The sequence below is a fragment of the Ranitomeya variabilis genome, chromosome 1 (assembly GCF_051348905.1).
Source record: "Ranitomeya variabilis isolate aRanVar5 chromosome 1, aRanVar5.hap1, whole genome shotgun sequence".
Taxonomy (NCBI): Eukaryota; Metazoa; Chordata; class Amphibia; order Anura; family Dendrobatidae; genus Ranitomeya; species Ranitomeya variabilis.
The window spans coordinates 263,194,120-263,215,548 of record NC_135232.1 but is presented as its reverse complement, the minus strand read 5'-3'; the positions used below and the strand labels follow the sequence as shown (position 1 = coordinate 263,215,548).

General features: G+C 48.0%; 1 protein-coding gene and 1 long non-coding RNA gene across 3 annotated transcripts in view; one reads left to right on the top strand and one right to left on the bottom strand.

The window, feature by feature from the left end:
- LOC143813988 (uncharacterized) overlaps positions 1–12,469 on the bottom strand; it is a 90,056-nt gene extending 77,587 nt beyond the window's left edge. For both annotated transcript variants that reach the window (XR_013223622.1, XR_013223623.1), the window contains exon 1: positions 12,160–12,469. This is a non-coding gene — a long non-coding RNA (uncharacterized LOC143813988). The remainder of the gene's footprint in view (positions 1–12,159) is intronic.
- A 118-nt stretch (positions 12,470–12,587) lies between these two features.
- Positions 12,588–21,429, top strand: part of MAPK1 (mitogen-activated protein kinase 1) — a 116,720-nt gene continuing 107,878 nt past the window's right edge. Inside the window, exon 1 of the mRNA XM_077293421.1 lies at positions 12,588–12,868. Coding sequence (XP_077149536.1) covers positions 12,744–12,868 — 125 coding nt within the window. The 5' untranslated portion in view covers positions 12,588–12,743. The remainder of the gene's footprint in view (positions 12,869–21,429) is intronic.

Below are 21,429 nucleotides of genomic sequence, written 5' to 3'. Positions count from 1 at the left end.
GGGCCTCGGCTGCGGCCACACACTCCTCAGATGGTGGCAAGGGGGTCGGCCCATCGGTGGCCCCGTGAGGGTCAATCCTCGCAACGTTGGCGCGTCTGGGGCTATGTCGAGTGGCGCAGCCTCAGGCTGGATCGGGTCAGTCCCACGCGATGTTCTCGGTGTCGCCATCTTTTCTCCTTCTCCAATGTCCTCTTCCCGCGGTCTCTTTCATGGGCGGCCCCGTCTCCATGGTCTCCACCCTCCAAACTGGATCAGGAGGCGGACCTCGGCTGTTGACGGACACGTCCGCAGGACACAGAAATATTTAGACTGGGCGGCCATTGTTGTTCGCGCTCTCCAGCTTGCCTACGCCTACTCCACGCCCCTCCTCTTCTCCTGCGCTCTCCTCAGCGCTGTAATGGCGGCGGATTTTTGGCGGTAAATGGCGCAGCACACAGTCTCTCAATAAAGTACAGTAAATCACAGTTCCAAGGCACACATGACCTGATTCTTCAGGCTTAAGTAGATCCTGTTCGTGACGCCAAGTTGTAGCGCCCCCCACTGCCACAGGGCCGAGGGGGGGGGGGATACCCGGTACCGGGCCTCTGAGTCTCTGCGCTGGGGTTGTCACGGTGGCTAGGCCCCGGTCCGTGACCCTGCCGTGGGGCGTACAGTGAATACTAGATATGGATGACGGTGGTGACGCTGTGGTGGTGCAGTGCAGTAAATAACGAGGACACCAGGTTGCAGTCTCTTTACCTCTTTACTGAAGATCTCTGGGTCCTCAGTCCGGAACACGGTTTACCAGGCTGCGCAAGTCCGACCGGTCCAATGGCACCTCCAGAGTTCTCTTCACAGGTGGAAATCGGTGCTTTCCTTCTAGCGCTATGTGTTGTGGTCCTTCCCTGCTGTGCTTACAGAAAGTCCCCCACAACTGTTGTGTCTGTTTCTGAAGTTCCCTCACAACTCGATTAGATGATGTTCTGCTAATCCTCCGTCCCTCCCTGGTGTTCTGGTTGGGACGGCACCCGTTTGACGGGTAGGCTCGGAGCTCTTCCGGGACCCTAGAGTCGCCCCTCTCCACAAGTTGCCCCCCAAGACTGCATAGGTGATATAAGTTAGACAGCCCGCCTTAGACTGACTGTCCTGCCGCTGTTTGGAGTATTGCTTGAAGCTGAATGTTATGATATTCCCTCGGCGTTCCGGCCACCGGTAGTGCGCCTCAGTAGGATGTTGCTTCGGTCTTACAGCACGACTCCTACTGGTATTTCTCCTTTGCGTGATCTCGTTTCTCACTCAGCACAATCTATCTCGCTTCTAATCCTTCCTTGGGCACCGCCGCTGCCCGGAGCAGGCGCAGTCCCGTTACGTTCGTTCAAGTTGCCAAGCCTCTGTCAGGATCCCACCCCTGACAGAGACCCTACTGTATCTTCCCCCACAACACCCTCTGCCACAAGGTGTTGCCTGGTTCCAACCCAGTCAGCTTTCTGATCTAACTTCCTGCCTGACCCCCAGTTTACCCACTATGGTGGGGAGTGGCCTAGTGAATAGAACCCTTAGCTCCCCCCGGAGGCCCGACTGTGAAATGTATTGGTGTCTGTGATACCTGATCCGATGAACTCCTTCAGTGCCATCAGACGCACCATAGCTCCCCATAGTGGCGGAGCCACAGTACTGCAACGACCAGGACGCTGGGGCGCTGCATTATCTCTTCTCAGCCCCTCTCTTCAGCATTCTTATCTCTTCTCAGGCTGTCTCCTCGGGGTTCCTCTTTGCACTAAAAGGTACCTTCACACTAAGCGACGCTGCAGCGATACAGACAACGATGCCGATCGCTGCAGCGTCGGTTTGGTCGCTGGAGAGCTGTCACACAGACCGCTCTCCAGCGACCAACGATGCCGAGGTCCCTGGGTAAGGGTAAACATCGGGTTGCTAAGCGCAGGGCCGCGCTTAGTAACCCGATGTGTACCCTGGTTACCAGTGTAAAATGTAAAAAAACAAACAGTACATACTCACCTTCGCGTCCCCCGGCGTCCGCTTCCTGCACTGAGTGCCGGCCCTAACAGCAGAGCGGTGACGTCACCGCTGTGCTGTGCTTTCACTTTATGGCCAGCGCTCAGTCAGTGCAGGAAGCGGAAGGCGAGGGACGTGACGGACATCAGAGGGTGAGTATGTACTGTTTGTTTTTTTACATTTTACACTGGTAACCAGGGTAAGCATCGGGTTACTAAGCGCGGCCCTGCGCTTAGTAACCCGATATTTACCCTGGTTACCATTGTAAAACATCGCTGGTATCGTTGCTTTTGCTGTCAAATACAACGATACACGGCAATCTGACGACCAAATAAAGTTCTGAACTTTAATCAACGACCAGCGATATCACAGCAGGATCCTGATCGCTGCTGCGTGTCAAACACAACGATATCGCTATCCAGGACGCTGCAACGTCACGGATCGCTAGCGATATCGTTTAGTGTGACGGTACCTTAAGGCCATGTCCTCAGCTTGTCTCCCCAGCTTTCCTATCTTTATTATTATTTATTATTATTATTTATTTATATAGCACCATTGATTCCATGGTGCTGTACATGAGAAGGGGTTACATACAGGTTACAGATATCACTTACAGTAGACAAACTTACAATGACAGACTGATACAGAGGGGCGAGGACCCTGCCCTTGCGGGTTTACATTATACAGGATTATGGGGAAGGAGACAGTAGGTTGGAGGTTGCGGGAGCTCCGGTGTTGGTGAGCTTCGGTAGTGAAGAGGAGGCAGCGAGGTCAGTGCAGGCTGTAGGCTTTCCTGAAGAGATGAGTTTTCAGGTTCCGTCTGAAGGATCCGACTGTGGTTGATAGTCGGACGTGTTGGGGCAGAGAGTTCCAGAGGATGGGGGATATTCGGGAGAAGTCTTGGAGGCGATTGGATGAGGAGCGAATAAGTGTGGAGGAGAGAAGGAGGTCTTGGGAGGACCGGAGATTACGTGAGGGAAGATATCGGGAGATTAGTTCAGAGATATATGGAGGAGACAGGTTATGGATGGCTTTGTAGGTCAGTTGTAGCGAGCTAAAGGAGACAAGAGTGGACCCTCTGGACCGTGGGGAGACCTACCCCTGGGCGAGCGGCCTAGGAGAGAACGACCCCTATACAGGGACCGCAAGGAGCAAGCCCAGAGGTCACTTACCCACGGTGAGATACCAGCAGGGACGGCTCCAGGAAGAGAGACAACAGAGGCTGGGTATGGAAGGAGACTCCGGGAGGTAGCGGAAGGACCTGAGGACAGGAAGGCAGGAGAGGAGCGGACCTGAGGGAAGAAAACAGAAAACAAACCCAAGGAACACAATAGGAACGGTAGAACTGGGACAACGGTAAATAACAAGGAGGGCGAGGAGTAAAAGGGAAGGTAGCACGGAAGGGCACAGAGTTCGGGCCAAGAGGCAGGAAAACAACGGTGGGCCAAACGTAATAGCAAAGGTGCTAAAACAATCAGGCACCAGGAAGCAGGAAGAGCTACCTTTAATAGTAGACGCTGGAACAGGATTGGTTGAGGGAACCCCATGACCTCAGGAAGCGGTAGCAGGGAGGCTAGACCTGCGTCCAGGAGGGAAGCTAGAACGCCTGCGCAGAGACAGGATACCTGCTACGGACCTGGCCACCGGAAGTGCAGGGAAGGCGGAAGAGCGTGCAGACTCGGACGCAGCAGCGGCGGACCGAGAGCGGAGGAGTGCAGCGCTGGAGCGGTGAGAACCGCGACGCAGAGGCGCAGCAGTGGGACGAGGATGCCGGAGCGCAGCGCTAGAGTGGTGAGAACAGCGCCGCGGGAGGGCGGTGTGTGTAACAGTACCCCTCCTCTTACACCCCCCTTTACGAAGAGTAGCAAAAAATGTATTAAGAATACAAGGGGCATCAATGTTCTCCAAAGGTTCCCAGGACCTCTCCTCTGGACCAAACCCCCTCCAGTCCACCAAAAAAAGGTCTTTACCCCGAACCTTTTTAACAGCCAAAATGTCCCTAACTTCGAAAATATTGTCCGTGCTGGCTGGTAGAGAAGAGGTACAAGAGGGGGAATGAAAACGGTTAAAGACGGCTGGTTTGAGGAGAGAGACATGAAACGTATTGGGTATTCGGAGCGAGGCAGGCAATTTCAGCTTGTAGGCGACATCGTTGACCCGACGTAGAATCTCAAAAGGACCGATGAAACGTGGACCCAACTTGTAGGAAGGAATCTTGAGTCTGATGAACTTTGAAGAAAGCCAGACCTTATCACCAGGGGAGAAAGGAGAAGAGTCTAAACGCCTCTTGTCTGCCTGTTTTTTCATTCTGGACGAAGCTTGATTTAGCGTCTGTTTGACCTCGCCCCAGATGGAAGAAAAGTCGAGAGCCATAGAGTCAGCTGCAGGAACACCAGAGGCAGGAGAAACCGGTAAAGGAACACTCGGATGCCGTCCGAAAACAATAAAAAATGGAGACTTTGCAGAGGACTCGCTGGAATGGTTGTTATAGGCAAACTCCGCCCAAGGAAGTAGTTTGACCCAGTCATTATGGTGAACATTAGAAAAATGCCGAAGATAGACAGCCAGAGTCTGGTTAGTGCGTTCTGCTTGACCGTTAGTTTGAGGGTGATAAGAGGAAGAGAAGTCCAGATTCACCTTTAGAAGTTTGCACAAGGCTCTCCAGAAGCGGGAAGTAAATTGAACCCCTCTGTCTGACACGATGTGCTGAGGGAGACCATGGAATTTGAAAATGTTAAGAATAAAAATGTTTGCTAATTCGGGGGCTGAAGGTAGACCGGACAAAGGGATGAAGTGAGCCATCTTAGAGAATCGGTCCACAACAACGAGGATGACCGTGCAGGCAGAAGAGCAAGGTAGATCGGTGATGAAGTCCATTGCGATGTGTTGCCATGGGGCGGACGGAACAGGAAGAGGAAGGAGATTTCCAAGCGGTAGTCGTCTGGGTACCTTGTTTCTGGCACAAGAAGGACAAGAGGCTACGAAGTCTTTTACATCTTGACGTAAGGTAGGCCACCAATAGTATCGTGAGATGAGAAGAAACGTCTTTCTAGTACCGGCATGACCAGCCAATTTAGAAGAATGGCCCCAAGATAAGACCCTCTTCGTGTCAGCATCCAAGACAAGAGTCTTACCCGGAGGAGGCTGGAACATCCGTAAAGGAGCAACGGTGACCATTTTAGTAGGGTCAATGATGTAGGCAGGCTCCTCTATGGCATCGGATGACTGGAAAGACCTGGACAGGGCGTCAGCTCTTATGTTTTTGTTGCCGGGCCGAAAACGAAGTTCGAATTCAAAGCGAGCAAAAAACAAAGACCATCTAGCTTGACGAGGATTTAATCTTTGCGCAGTCTGCAGATAAGTAAGATTCTTGTGATCAGAGAAGATAGCAAACGGATGAACCGAGCCCTCTAGAAGATACCTCCACTCCTCCAAGGCCAGTTTAATAGCCAGCAGTTCACGATCTCCAATAGTGTAGTTTCGTTCAGCGGAAGAGAAGGCTTTAGAGAAGAAGCCGCATGGAGCCGTTAGACCCTCCGGGGTCTTTTGAGAGAGCACTGCTCCGGCCCCGGTAGAGGAGGCGTCAACTTCCAGAATAAAAGGCTTGTTCACCTCCGGGTGATGCAAGACTGGGGCAGAAGAAAAAGATTTCTTAAGTCGAACAAAGGACTCCTCGGCCTCAGGAGACCAATCCTTGGAGCAGGAACTCTTGCGAGTGAGAAAAGAGAGAGGACGGATTATGGAGGAGAAATGCGGGATGAATTGCCTGTAGTAGTTGGCGAATCCGATGAAGCGTTGGATGGCTTTCACTCCGCAGGGCCGCGGCCAGTTTAAAATGGCATTCACTTTCTCAGGGTCCATCTTAAAACCGGAGTCAGAAACAATGTATCCAAGGAAAGGCAATGAGGTTTGCTCAAATAGGCATTTCTCAATCTTGGCATACAAGAAATTATCTCTTAAGCGTTGTAAGACCTCGCGAACGCTCCTGCGATGTGACGGAAGATCAGAAGAAAAAACAAGGATGTCGTCCAGATATACCAAAACACAAGAGTAAAGAAGATCCCGGAACACGTCGTTGACGAACTCTTGGAAAACCGCGGGAGCATTGCAGAGACCGAAAGGCATAACTAAATACTCATAATGTCCATCCCGGGTGTTAAAGGCGGTCTTCCACTCATCGCCAGAGCGGATCCGGACCAAATTATAAGCGCCATGTAAATCCAGCTTAGTAAAAATACGGGCGCCTCGGAGGCGATCGAAGAGCTCTGGAATAAGGGGCAGAGGATACCGATTCTTGATCGTGATGCTGTTTAGTCCCCGATAGTCTATACAAGGTCTTAAGGAACCGTCCTTCTTCTTCACAAAGAAGAACCCTGCTCCAGCAGGGGAGGAGGATTTCCGGATGAAACCCTTAGCTAGGTTCTCTTGTATGTACTCGGACATAGATTTGGTCTCAGCAGCGGAAAGCGGGTAAATTCTTCCCCTAGGAGGAGAACGACCGGGGAGAAGCTCCACAGGACAATCGTAGGTACGATGAGGAGGAAGGTTTTCTGCCTCTCGCTTGTTGAAGACGTCAGCGAAAGACCAGTAAGGGGAAGGTAATCATCAGGAACTTCAGCAGGCTGGGTACGAGAAACTGGACAAACAGATTGAAGACAGCGATCATGGCACGAAGGACCCCATCGAAGTACGTCTCCAGTGCGCCAACTCAATGTAGGCTCATGTAGTCGAAGCCAAGGAAGACCCAGCAGGAAGGCATAGGAGAGGTTAGGCAAAACATAAAAAGCGATCCTCTCGCGATGAAGGGCCCCAATTTGTATCTCCACCTCTTCAGAGACGAGAGAAATAGCGTCTTGTAAGGGTCTTCCATCCACAGAGGCGATTAAGCGGGGGGTGTCCAAAGAGATTACAGGTACGCGAAGCCTCCGAACCGCTTCAAGACTGATAAAATTGCCTGCCGCTCCAGAATCCACATACGCCACTTCAGAAGATTGATGCTGGTTAGAGATAAAAAGAATGGAAAGAGTCAGAGGTAGAGAGGAAACGTGAGCACCTAGGGAGGCCTCTCTTACCTGGCCTAGGCGGAAGAGTTTTCCGGTCTGTCAGGACAACTGCGGAGTAAATGGGTAGCACTACCACAATAGAAGCAGAGACCCTGGGTGCGCCTCTCCTTGCGGCGTTGTTCCGCCATTTTAACTCGATCCACTTGCATAGGTTCAGAGGTTGGGACAGAAGGAGGAGCAGAAACGGGAGCACGAGAACTGGGCAAACGGAGGGTAGAAGATACAGGCATAGGTCTCCTCTCTCGAGCAGACTCCCGCGAACGCTCCTGGAAACGGAGGTCAATCCGGGTGGCGAGAGAGATAAGGTCCTCAAGGGTAGTGGGAGTGTCACGACCGGCGAGCTCGTCTTTAATACGACTGGACAAGCCCCGCCAAAAAGCACCCACAAGAGCTTCGTTGTTCCACCCTAACTCTGAGGCCAGAGTACGGAAGCGGATGGCATATTGTCCTACAGAAGAAGATCCCTGACGTAAATTAAAGAGAGACTCCGTTGTAGAGGCTAAACGTCCGGGCTCATCGAAGACCTTCCGAAAGGTCTCAAGAAACTCATCCAGATGGCAGACAACGGGATCGTCACGCTCCCATAAAGGATTCACCCAGGCTAACGCCTCTCCCTCTAGATGAGACACTATGAACGCCACTCTCGCCCGGTCAGATGGATACTGAAGTGGCAGAAGCTCAAAGTGGAGGCGGCATTGATTTAAAAAATCCCCTACAGAGTTTAGGATCGCCGGAGTACCTGGGAGGTTTTCCTAATCGAGGAGGAGGGTGAGCGGTGGACGGAGAACTGGAATCTAGGGGAGGGGCTTGCGCGACCACAGCTGGGGCAGACTGAAGATTAAATAAACGGTCATCAATAGAGGCCATATAACTCAGCATGCGGGACTGGGTATCGCGTTGTTGGGCAAGCTCTTGGAGGCTAGCTAATTGGGCGGCGTTAACTGGGTCAGTAGATTGAATCGACGTGAGGCGAGACTCCATAGATTTCAAGAAAGCCATTATGCGCTGTTGGTTATCGCGCAAATGGGTTAGCTCTTTCTGGGCCGAAAAAGGGGTACCAGCGGGGTCCATGGCCTGATTGTAATGTAGCGAGCTAAAGGAGACAAGAGTGGACCCTCTGGACCGTGGGGAGACCTACCCCTGGGCGAGCGGCCTAGGAGAGAACGACCCCTATACAGGGACCGCAAGGAGCAAGCCCAGAGGTCACTTACCCACGGTGAGATACCAGCAGGGACGGCTCCAGGAAGAGAGACAACAGAGGCTGGGTATGGAAGGAGACTCCGGGAGGTAGCGGAAGGACCTGAGGACAGGAAGGCAGGAGAGGAGCGGACCTGAGGGAAGAAAACAGAAAACAAACCCAAGGAACACAATAGGAACGGTAGAACTGGGACAACGGTAAATAACAAGGAGGGCGAGGAGTAAAAGGGAAGGTAGCACGGAAGGGCACAGAGTTCGGGCCAAGAGGCAGGAAAACAACGGTGGGCCAAACGTAATAGCAAAAGTGCTAAAACAATCAGGCACCAGGAAGCAGGAAGAGCTACCTTTAATAGTAGACGCTGGAACAGGATTGGTTGAGGGAACCCCATGACCTCAGGAAGCGGTAGCAGGGAGGCTAGACCTGCGTCCAGGAGGGAAGCTAGAACGCCTGCTATACAGTAACCGCTGAAAATATTATGCTCAGTGACAAATATAATACATGTTTTTATAAAAACATGTATTATATTTGTCACTGAGCATAATATTTTTTGAAACTGTGGGTGTTTTTCAGCGGTTACTGTATAGTCATTTTCCCTCCATCTTTTGTACTTATTATAAAATAGGTTCATATATTATTGTCTTTTAAAGTATTCCAATAAAATGTTGAAATTTTTATGGCTAATTGCTTCCAAATTCTTTTTGATGAGCTTTGGCGGTAAGTAGGTCTCTCCTCAGGCTGCCTCCTCAGCTTTACTCTTTGCTCTAAAGCAATCTTCTCTGCACTCCTCTCTGCTCTCAGCCCATCTCCTCAGCATTCTTATCTCTTCTCAGCCCCTCTCCTCAGCCTTATCTCTTCTCAGCCCCTCTCCTCAACATTCTTATCTCTTTTCAGCCCCTCTCCTCAGCATTCTTGTCTCTTCTCAGCCCCTCTCCTCAGCATTCTTAACTCTTCTCTACCCCCTCTTCAACATTCTTATCTCTTCTCAGCCCGTCTCCTCGGCATTCTTGTCTCTTCTCAGCCCCTCTGCTCAGCATTCTTATCTCTTCTCAGCCCCTCTCCTCAACATTCTTATCTCTTCTCGGCCCCTCTTCTCAGCATTCTTGTCTCTTCTCGGCCCCTCTCCTCAGCATTCTTGTCTCTTCTCGGCCCCTCTCCTCAGCATTCCTATCTCTTCTCGGCCCCTCTCCTCAGCATTCTTGTCTCTTCTCGGCACCTCCTCTCAGCATTCTTATCTCTTCTCAGCCACTCTCCTCAGCTTTCTTATCTCTTCTCATCCCATCTCCTCAGCATTCTTATCTCTTCTCGGCCCCTCTCCTCAGCATTCTTGTCTCTTCTCGGCCCCTCTCCTCAGCATTCTTATCTCTTCTCGGCCCCTCTCCTCAGCATTCTTATCTCTTCTCAGCCCCTCTCCTCAGCATTCTTATCTCTTCTCAGCCCATCTCCTCAGCTTTCCTCTTTGCTCTAAGGCTGTGTGCACACGTTGCGTTTTTTTCGCTATAAAAACGCGATAAAAACGCATACATTTTATAATTTAGAATGCATTCTGCAATTTTTGTGCACATGATGCGTTTTTTTCCGTAAAAAAAAAAAAAACGCATCGCGGTAAAAAATGCAGCATGCTCATTTATTTTGCGTTTTTTTTTCCCATTGTTCCTGCCCCTCTCCTCAGCATTCTTATCTTTTCTCAGCCCCTCTCCTCAGCATTCTTACCTCTTCTCAGCCCCTCTCCTCAGCATTCTTGTCTCTTCTCAGCTCCTCTCCTCAGCATTCTTATCTCTTCTCTACCCCCTCTTCAACATTCTTATATCTTCTCAGCCCGTCTCCTCGGCATTCTTGTCTCTTCTCAGCCCCTCTGCTCAGCATTCTTATCTCTTCTCGGCCCCTCTCCTCAGCATTCTTATATTTTCTCAGCCCCTCTCCTCAGCATTCTTACCTCTTCTCAGCCCCTCTCCTCAGCATTCTTGTCTCTTCTCAGCCCCTCTCCTCAGCATTCTTATCTCTTCTCTACCCCCTCTTCAACATTCTTATCTCTTCTCAGCCCGTCTCCTCGGCATTCTTGTCTCTTCTCAGCCCCTCTGCTCAGCATTCTTGTCTCTTCTCGGCCCCTCTCTTCAGCATTCCTATCTCTTCTCAGCCCCTCTCCTCAGCATTCTTGTCTCTTCTCGGCCCCTCCTCTCAGCATCCTTATCTCTTCTCAGCCCCTCTCCTCAGCTTTCTTATCTCTTCTCAGCCCATCTCCTCAGCATTCTTATCTCTTCTCGGCCCCTCTCCTCAGCATTCTTATCTCTTCTCGGCCCCTCTCCTCAGCATTCTTATCTCTTCTCGGCCCCTCTCCTCAGCATTCTTATCTCTTCTCAGCCCCTCTCCTCAGCATTCTTATCTCTTCTCAGCCCATCTCCTCAGCTTTCCTCTTTGCTCTAAGGGTACCGTTAAACTAAACGATTTACCAACGATCACGACCAGCGATACGACCTGGCCGTGATCGTTGGTAAGTCGTTGTGTGGTCGCTGGGGAGCTGTCACACAGACAGCTCTCCAGCGACCAACGATGTCGAAGTCCCCGGGTAACCAGGGTAAACATCGGGTTACTAAGCACAGGGCCGCGCTTAGTAACCCGATGTTTACCCTGGTTACCATCGTAAATGTAAAAAACAAACAAACAGTACATACTCACATTCCGGTGTCCGTCAGGTCCCTCGCCGTCTGCTTCCCGCACTGACTGTGAGTGCCGGCCGTAAAGTAAAAGCAGAGCACAGCGGTGACGTCACCGCTGTGCCCTGGTTTCCGGCCGGCACTCACAGTTAGTGCGGGAAGCAGACGGTGAGGGACCTGACGGACACCGGAATGTATGTACGTTTTTTTTTTTTTTACATTTACGATGGTAACCAGGGTAAACATCGGCTTACTAAGCGCGGCCCTGCGCTTAGTAACCCGATGTTTACCCTGGTTACAAGCGAACGCATCGCTGGATCGGTGTCACACACACTGATCCAGCGATGACAGCGGGAGATCCAACGACGAAATAAAGTTCCAAACGATCTGCTACGACATACGATTCTCAGCAGGGTCCCTGATCGCTGCTGCGTGTCAGACACAGCGATATCGTATGGATATCCCTGGAACGTCTCTGATCGTACCGTCGTAGCGACCAAAGTGCCACTGTGAGACGGTACCTTAAGTCTGTGTGCACACGTTGCGTTTTTTTCGCTATAAAAACGTGATAAAAACGCATACATATGCATCCTATCATTTAGAATGCCTTCTGCAATTTTTGTGCACGATTCGTTTTTTTCCCCAAAAAAAAAAAAACACGCATCGCGGTAAAAAATGCAGCATGCTCATTAATTTTGCGTTTTTTTCCCGTTGTTCCTGCTATATAATGCATTGGGAAAGCTCCGGAAAAAAACGCGCAAAAAACGCATGCAGATTTCTTGCAGAAAATGTCCAGTTTTCTTCAGGAATTTTCTGCAAGAAATTCTTACGTGTGCACATAGCCTAAGGCTACTTTCACACATCAGTTTTTTGGCGTCAGGCTCAATCTGGCGAATTTTGAAAAAAAGATCTGTCACAAATTGTGGAAAACTGATGCGACATCCGTTTTTTTTGCCAGATCCGACTAGCTGATCCGGCTAATTGGATCCTGGGGGGGGGAAGAGAGAGAGAGAACTGCACAGTGAACAAATACCCTAAAAACATATGGTATTTTTCACCCCATTTGCATTTTTTATTCCGTTTTCCAAGTATACTGAATGGTAAAACGAAAGGTCTCGTCCAGAGCTATAACTTGGCTTTATATGGCTATATATTATTATTATTATTATGTAGAAATAAAGCATATGAATAAGGTATGACTCTTGAAAAACCTGAAAAACAAACATGACTGATCGCCCAGTGGTGAAGGCTTTACCTGAGGGGGCTGTTTCCCCACTAGCTCAGGTTTGTCCTGTAGTCCAGGTTGCCATAGTGACGCGCCTATTAGACTCCCTGCTAGCCTGTGCCCTGGGCCTAAGCTTCAGCCAGGCCTGTGGACTCCACAAGGGTTGTAGTGGTGAGAGCAGAGCACTGGTCACACTAGGTGACTGTGGCAGTTGTTGTCATCCGCGTTCTCTAGGCCTCAGAGCTCACAATGGTAACACACAGACACGATTCCGCTTATCATTGGCAGTGTGCTAAATGTTACCGTCTGTCCAACAAATGTTTATGAATAAAGCTTGAAGGAGAAAAAAACGACAAGGCCCCGCCCACTGCAGCAAAGCGAGAGGGAGGTCCCGCCTCTATGGCCCCGCCCACATGCCCCTCCCCATACACACCCAGCGGGCGGGAAGGCGTCAGCCAGGCAGCGCCTCACACAAGCACCGACCGAGCTAGTGAGCGGCACAGTCCGGGCTATCACCGCGCCCTCAGCAGCACAGCACCCGCAGCGGCGGACGGAGCCAAGGCCAGCCCTGCAAGGGACAGCGCCGGGAAATTATCTCTCGCTTGACAGCAAATATGGCGGCTGCGGCCTCGTCAAACCCCGGAGGGGGACCAGAAATGGTGCGGGGACAGGCTTTTGACGTGGGCCCACGATACACGAACCTGTCGTACATCGGGGAGGGCGCCTATGGCATGGTGTGGTGAGTACGGGGGGTCGGGTGTGTCTGTCCCCGCGGCGCCTGTCCCGGGCCTGCGCCCTCCTCTCACTACCCCTCCCTGAGCACACAGAGCTGCGGGGACAGTGGCCGGAGCGGCGCAGAGCTGTCACTGCCGCTGACTGACGCCTGCGCTCAGCACTGACATGGAGGGTCGCCTGCAGCCCCCTCTGGCTGCACACAGCTGGCCTACTGCACCATCACCTCACTCCTTCCACAGTGCCAGGGTGATGGTGACATTTGTATTGGCAGGTTAAGGCTTGTGGGGGGCCCTGGACTTTAATACCAGCCACGCCATAGGGGGGTGGTGTAAAGGAAAAATGGAACAAATGGGAGTATCCCCAGCCAGCCAGGCTGAGAACATGCAGTGTGGATGGCTAGGAGGCACAGGCTCATTCAGATGGGGTGTGCAACTAGTGGGACCAGTGTTTGTGGCTTTTTCTTTTTATAACTGTGACTGAGGCCGGTGCTTGTCGGTGAGGACCGATCTACCATCCTTGTTGAGGTGGAGGTTGAGCTGTGCTGTCTACATAGGGCTGACGGCAGACTGAATGTGGCCGCATCCTCGGAGCTGGAGTATGTATCTGTGGAGGGGGGTTGCTACGGCCTCTCTAAATCACAATTAGGGCTCATTCAGACGTCATTGGTCAGCATTTAGCAAAACTTTTGTTTTTTTTTAAAAAAAAGGATTGAGATATCTCTAGTCAATCTAAAAAGAAAAAAAAATACAGCACATGGATGGTATACTGTTGTTTTTTTTCTGTGACTCAAGGAGATAATGGGTACGAGTCCTATTTGTGAAAAACAGAGAACTCATACGTGGCAAACCTGAAGTCTGATGAACCCTTGCCAATACAATGGTATAAAGGGCTTTTTCTTGAGGTGTGGGGGTTGAGTGGATTTTGGCTTTCATGTAGGATTTTGTGATCAATAATTAATGGAACAGACCGATTCTGAAATTGCTTCCTATCACTTTCTCTTTCCACTATAGACTGTTGTCATTCTGGTGATTTATTGGGGGGAGTATTGCATAACCAGCCATTCCTTATAACTTCTGAATTATCTAATAAAAGAACTGGGCCGGGATGGAAAAAAAATATCAATATTGGTGATGTTGCCTTGTTTGCTTTCTGCATGGGGAATATCTGCTTGTCGTCCACACAACTTCCTATTTAGCAAAATCTATCTGAAACTTAATGGTGTGGATGTACAGCTGACTTTGCATGTGTCAGAATAAACATCCAAATTGGTTCCTCAGAGAGGAAGATGACTAGAATGCTAGTGCCACCTGAAGAAAGTAGCAATCCTAAAAATCAATATTGACTCTGCTTGTCACATGACTTAGGATAAAAACCAAAATCTTAATATGCAGACAGTTTCAGGGTGCTGCCCCTCATCAGTGCCAAGTGTGAGATCTGGTTTGGCTGGGTGAGAGGCATCTGATCGGGATCCAAGGGGTAACCTTTCTCCTTGCAGAGAGTGACATGCCGAGGTGAGGAGACTTTTTTTTTTTTTTTAAGCCGCAATGGTCCTTTGTGAAAGAAGGAGCATTGTGGCTTAAGTCTCCTCACCTTGGCATGTCAGGCTTGACATGTCACTCTCCGCAAGGTGAAATGTTAGGGTATGTTTCCACGGTCAGGAAACGCTGCTTTTTTGACGCTGCGCAGAGCTGCAGCGTCCAGATGTTCCAGCATAGTGGAGGGGATTTTATGAAATCCCGTCTCCACTATGCGTGGAAACCCGCACGCGGCGGCCCTGCGACTCCGGACATGCTGCGCGTCTTTTCAGATCGCAGCATGTCCGTACACCTTGCGGGGACGCAGCGTCCCCGCAAGGCATATCACAGGGCCCTATGGGAGCGAGCGATCATCCCGGATGTGAAGAGTTAACACATCCGGCATGATCGCGTCCCAGAAAGGGGGCAGGGCTTAGCGCCGAGCGGCTTCGCCGCTGCGGCGATACCGCCGCCCATCCGTACCGTGGAGACACAGCCTTACCCCTTGGTCCCAGACTAAAGATTGACACAGCAGGCTCATTGAATGTTAGCGACTTGAGCCATGGTTGACGGGAGGTCGCAGGTCGGCCTTCACTTACTACCAGTCTGTCTACCTGCAGTATTTCTGAATTTCCAGTAGTTCAGAGTGTGTGTGTACTTCAGATTAATGGATGTGCACCCATTTCTGTACTGCTTAGGAGAAATGTTATCAAAAGGCTGAAGATAGTTATTGCAGTGGCAATTAATATGGGAGATAACAGGGTTATAGCTTTCAATTCATAGTAGAGTGTGTTTCAAGGATAGAAATCTCTTTTAATAAAAATGGTTTTCTGTTGGGCTCTTTGCACACTGTTTTTTTTTTTTACTTTCAGGTAAATGCATACAGTATACTGGGAAAGCTCCCCACGTACAATAAAAGGCAGTGACAAGTGCCACACTGTGGCCGCAATCGCCCATAAGGATCCATTGTAAAACAAAACTGGTTCTGCTTGATGATTTTTTTTTTTTTTTTTTTTTTCCCCCTTTACTGGGTGTCACTTTATACAGTAGCTTAGCTGCACAATAGCACATATAGCAAAAACTAAGGAAACTCTGACAGATACCATGGAAAGGAGTGTACAGATTCGTAATATCAAATTCTCACTTGTTTTGAAAAGACCCTTTGGTTATACTACTTCCTTTACCCCTGGGTCAGTTTTTTTTACCTCTAGAGTTTTGTAAACCTTAAACATTGTTTATTTAAAAGAGGGGGGGGGGGGGCGTTTCCTGGGCGCTCAAATTTTTTTTGTTTTGAGAATGGCTTTTTAAAAGCCATTAAACAGTATATAAAATGCTGCAAGATGTCTAGGTGTCTTTTTAGTTGTTCAATTGACTTCTATTGTAAAGTATTGAGTTTCTTCCTAGCTGGAAGAATGCATCTTTCGTCAACTAACTATTTGGCGTTTTTGAAGTGTTTAAAAACCCAAACAGATGAACAGCAGGTCATTTTGCCATACAAAATATTAGAATTTTTCTTTTGATCATTTTATCTTTTTCAGCCTTTTCTTTTCTTATACATTTTTAAACCTTCTGAACCCCATTTACACCTTCGGCATTTGATGCAGATTTAATGCATGTGACAGAAGCCATGTGAAATTTTTATCTGGTCAGAATCCTGGAACTACCCATGTAATCCTTAGGATTTGGGGAATGTTCAAAGAACCTTTTGCAAATATCAAATAAATTAAATTAATTTTACATAACTACTAAACTCATTACAGCATCATAAAGGTTTCTGTAGTCCCTACTATGGTTGTCATAACTACTTTGGTTGGATTTTTGTGGCTTTTCTGAAAATCTTACTATATTTCTATTTTGATAATGTTAAATAGTAGTATGCTGTCACAGGAGGACGCATAATATCAGGTGGCAGAAGAGGATGGAGAAACTGAGACATAATGGTAGCTATGATAATCCTTCTCTGTACTCCATGGCGGTCCATGCACGGCCTCATGTACAGCTTTCTGTATAGTTTATTATCCATGTTCTGTACTATCAATTGGAATGGCATACTTTGAGTGGAGTTTACCTTTGTCATAAAATAAAGTAAAATCATATTCATATGTAGTGGTTGCTCCACTACTTTTGTATGGCTATTGTATGAACCACTGGCCAAGGGCATGCTTACTCACATTTATCTTTTCATTGGAGAACTCAATAGCAACAAATTGAACATAAAATTATATGAACTGCAATACTGAGTTGAGAGTTCTGCACTTACTAGTCTCCGCTGCTCCGTTCTTCCTTATCCAATCCTCTACATCAGGAATAGCTGCTCTGGTGGTGACACTCCTCACCCAGTTTTTGGCAGAGGGTATTTCTGGTGTGTTGAGGATAGTAACCAGCTAAGCACTGGAAGGTAGGCTGCAATGCATTTGGGAGAATCAGTGTGTATGTATATAAATATACATACACAAATAAGGCTATGTGCACATGTTGCAGATTAGCCTCTGGAATTTTTTTGTGCGGATTCTGCATTTCTTGGCAGAAAACGCAGGTGTTGATTTGATGCGTTTTTATGCAGATTTGCAGCTTATTTACTGCAGATTGTGTGTGGATTTCTTGCGTTTTTACCCCTGCGGATTTCTATAATGGAATGGGTACAAAAATGCTGCAAATCCACACAAGTGACATGCTACTTTTAATCCGCAGCGTTTCCGCCCGGAATTTTCTGCACCATTAGCACAGCATTTTTTTTTTTTCCATTGATTTACAATCGTGTTCAAAAGTCCTGCATAGGCGTGAAGAAAACTGTTTCATACTTCTGCATCTCTACAGTAAAACTGGTGGAACATATGTTTTTGTAATCTCTCATTGTATGCCAGACTCATTTTCGAATATCCCAAGTGTATAAATTGTTATGGTATGCGCATTTTTAATTTTTTTTTACAGCATAACCATACCTACACCAGTACAGTGTGCATAATGGTGAACAGGTTTCTAAGTTCATTAACTTCCAATGCAAGTTCACACAGACTTAAATTTTACTTTTTAAGATTCATTATTTTTTATTTAATTCAGAGTCCTGAAAAGGGCCTTTTGAGTGCATCTTTAGCTTCTAATACTTTATTGGCCAGCCTTTGCTCTTGAGCACCAGCTTGCATCTCAGTGGCATTGAGTGAACAAGCTTCTGCAGATGTTCACGAGTGATGATGTGGTTCCAGGCCTGTATCAGAGCCTCAATCAACTTTTCTAGATATCTCTAATGATACCTTGTGCCACAAATTTTCAATTGGATTGAGGTCCAGGGACTGAGCTGGCCAGTCAATAGTAGCCACCTTGTTCTTCCAACACCATTGGCTGCCATACAGCCCCAGACCATTAGTTTCATCGGATGTTTCACAGAGAAGCTCAAACACTCTGGCTTGTATTCTTCATGTGGGAACCTTCTCACATAAGACTTGCCATCATTTCCTAAAATGCAAAAAGTGCTTTCATTACTAAATAGCACTTTTTCCCACTCCTCCTTCCTCCATTTGAAATATTCAATGCCCACAGTTTTCGCCTTTGTCTTTGTATGGCTGTCATCAATGGCTTCTTTCGGGCCTTGCACCCTCTCAATCCTGCTTCCAAACATCTCTTCGTAACAGTTGATGTTGCTACCTCAATATTGCACTTTTCTTGCCATTCTTGCAGAAGCTGAGTAGAGGTGAGCTTTTGATTGGTAAGGGATGTTCTTATCAGTACTCTATCCTCCCTTTTAGTTGACTTTCTGGGCCTACCAGATCTGGGCCTGTCCTGGTAATTCCAAGCCGCTTATGTTTCTGCAAAATTCTTACGACTGTACTCTGATTACAGCCGACCTTCCTTGCGATCTGGGGGCCAGTATAACCCTCTTCATGTAGCACCACAACTCGCACACGATCCTCCGCTGACAATAATCTGAAGGCTCCCATCATAAAACTCTACAGTATGATTCACTAGATAGACCAACAGATAAAACAAACAAACAAAGCAGCAGATGTGATGCAATGTAATGCAATGTGATTGGCTGCCATATCCAGGTTATGATTGGTCACAAGAACCTCATCTGTGATTGGCTAATTTTGGATCTGAAGCTGTACAATATTTAGTTGTGCTTTCAATTCCCATATTGTTGCAATAATTTCAGGCAAAACTGCTTCAAAAGCTAAAAATATTACAGGGAGAGAATGCAAAATTGTATTCTGAACAAAACCATATATAATATGTTATATTAGCATCGAAGATATTCGACAGAAAACATTTAAAACTTGAAAAATCAATTTATCCTATGCCTATGCAGGACTTTTGAACACCACTGTACATTGTACTGTAAATCACTTGCGGATCTGCAGCGTTTCTGCACAGTAAAAACGGTGCGGATCCGCAGGAAATCCGCAACATGTGCACATAGCCTAATATTCCATGAGGACCACTTTAATTTTGCGGCTTTCTTTCTGGGCAATATTAGTTTTCTCCCATTGTGTAAGTTGATGACACTGTAATGTAGGTATATCATACTACCAGGAAGACGTGCTGATTTGGTAGTGGGTGTATTTGGTATGTTCAGATCACTGTTTTCATAACTCAATGTAAAACTTTTGCCAAACATTTGAAATCTGTGGAATGCACTGTCATGTCTACACTAGTTTCACTAGTGTCTTTCATAGCAGGCCTCCATCAAGTTGCCTTTGCTTCATTTATTTTTCTTTCTAGATTGTAAATCTTGAATAAAGCAACAACTTCTAGTTATTCTTCAGTCAATTTTGCTAACAAGATGCATGTGTTTGGGCATTGATTTCTGATGAGTTTAAGTGACCATATGTCATAGAGAGAGGTGCCATTAAAAGAAGAGCTGAGACGGGGTCTCTCAAAGATGGAAAGTTATCTGATACTGTTCTTTGTATTAGCGTATGTGCACACGTCAGGATTTTGTGCAGAAATTTTCCTGACAAAACGGACATTTCTGCCAGAAATCCGCATGTTTTTTCGTGTTTTTCATGCGTTTTTTGACGCGTTTGATGCGTTTTTTGAAAATGCATAGAATAGCGGGAAAAACGCGGAAAATCCGTAAAATTAATGAATATGCTGCTTTTTTTACCGCAATGCGTTTTTTTTCGCGGAGAAAAACGCATCATGTGCACAAAAATTGCAGAATGCATTCTAAATGATAGGATGCATAATGTATGCGTTTTTAAAGAGTTTTTATAGCGTTTTTATCACTATCAAAACGCGAAAAAACCTGAACGTGTGCACATACACTTAGTGTTCGTGCAGACGGTCGTAGATTCTCTCATCTGAGTGAATCGGGACGATTATGCAAATAATACTTCGCACTATGCAGACAGAGTTTGAGCATGTCAGTAATCAGATTCTCTTGGATGAGTGAATTGAAGCACACTGTGAAAAGATGGAGAACAAAATTTCTCCATCTTCATTTTATTATTATTATTATTATTATTCATTTTTATAGCGCCATTTATTCCATGGCGCTTTACATGTGAAATACGGGGCAAATATAGACAAATACATTAGACATGAGCAAAAAAAAAACAAGGCACACGGGTACATAAGGAGGGAGGACCCTGCCCGCGAGGGCTCAGAATCTGCAGGGGATGGGTGATGATACACTAGGAGAGGGCAGAGCTGGTTGTGCGGCGGTTCAGTAGGTTCAGGATCACTGCAGGCTGTAGGCTTGTCGGAAGAGGTGAGTCTTCAGGTTCTTTTTGAAAGTTTCTATGGTAGGCGAGAGTCTGATGTGCTGGGGTAGAGAGTTCCAGAGTATGGGGGAAGCACGGGAGAAGTCTTGGATGCGGTTGTGGGAAGAAGAGATGAGAGGGGAGTAGAGAAGGAGGTCTTGAGAGGATCGGAGGTTGCGTGTTGGTAGGTACCGGTTGATCATGTCACAGATGTATGGAGGAGATAGGTTGTGGATGGCTTTGTAGGTCATTGTGAGGATTTTGAACAGGAGTCTCTGGGCAATAGGAAGCCAGTGAAGGGCTTGGCATAGGGGAGAGGCTGGGGAATAGCGGGGAGACAGGTATATTAGTCGAGCAGCAGATTGTAGGATGGATTGGAGTGGTGCCAGAGTGCTAGAGGGGAGTCCAGAGAGTAGGAGGTTGCAGTAGTCGAGGCGGGAGATAAGGGCATGCACTAGTGTTTTTGTGGTGTCACGGTCAAGGAATGCGCGGATCCGGGAAATGTTTTTGAGTTTGAGGCGGCAGGAGGAGGCAAGGGCTTGGATATGTGGCTTGAAAGAGAGGGCAGAGTCGAGGATCACCCCGAGGCACCGGGCGTGTGGGACTGGGGAAAGTGAGCAGCCATTGACATTGATGGATAGGTCTGGTGGAGGGGTAGAGTGAGATGGGGGAAAGATGATGAATTCTGTTTTGTCCATGTTCAGTTGTAGAAAGCGAGCAGAAAAGAAGGCTGAAATAGCAGACAGACAGTGCGGGATTTTGGTAAGTAAGGAGGTGAGGTCAGGTCCGGATAGGTAGATCTGCGTGTCATCAGCATAGAGATGGTACTGCATACCGTGGGATTCTATGAGCTGTCCCAGACTGAAGGTGTAGATGGAGAAGAGTAGGGGTCCTAGAACAGAGCCTTGAGGAACACCGACTGACAAGGGGCGAGGTGAGGAGGTGGTGTGGCGGAGGGAGACACTGAATGTCCGATCTGTCAGATATGATGAGATCCAGGAAAGGGCCAAGTCTGTGATGCCAAGAGATGAGAGGATTTGTAGCAGAAGGGAGTGGTCCACAGTGTCAAAGGCAGAAGACAGGTCCAGGAGAAGGAGGACAGAGTAGTGTCGCTTGTTCCTGGCAGTTAGTAGGTCATTGGTGACTTTAGTTAGGGCAGTTTCAGTTGAGTGATGGGAACGGAAGCCAGATTGTAATCGATCAAAGAGGGAGCAGGAGGAGAGGTGAGAGGACAGTTCAAGATGGATGTGTTGCTCCAGCAATTTGGAGGCATAAGGAAGAAGAGATATCGGGCGATAGCTAGACACAGAGGATCGGTCGAGGGAGGGCTTTTTGAGGATGGGTGTGATCTT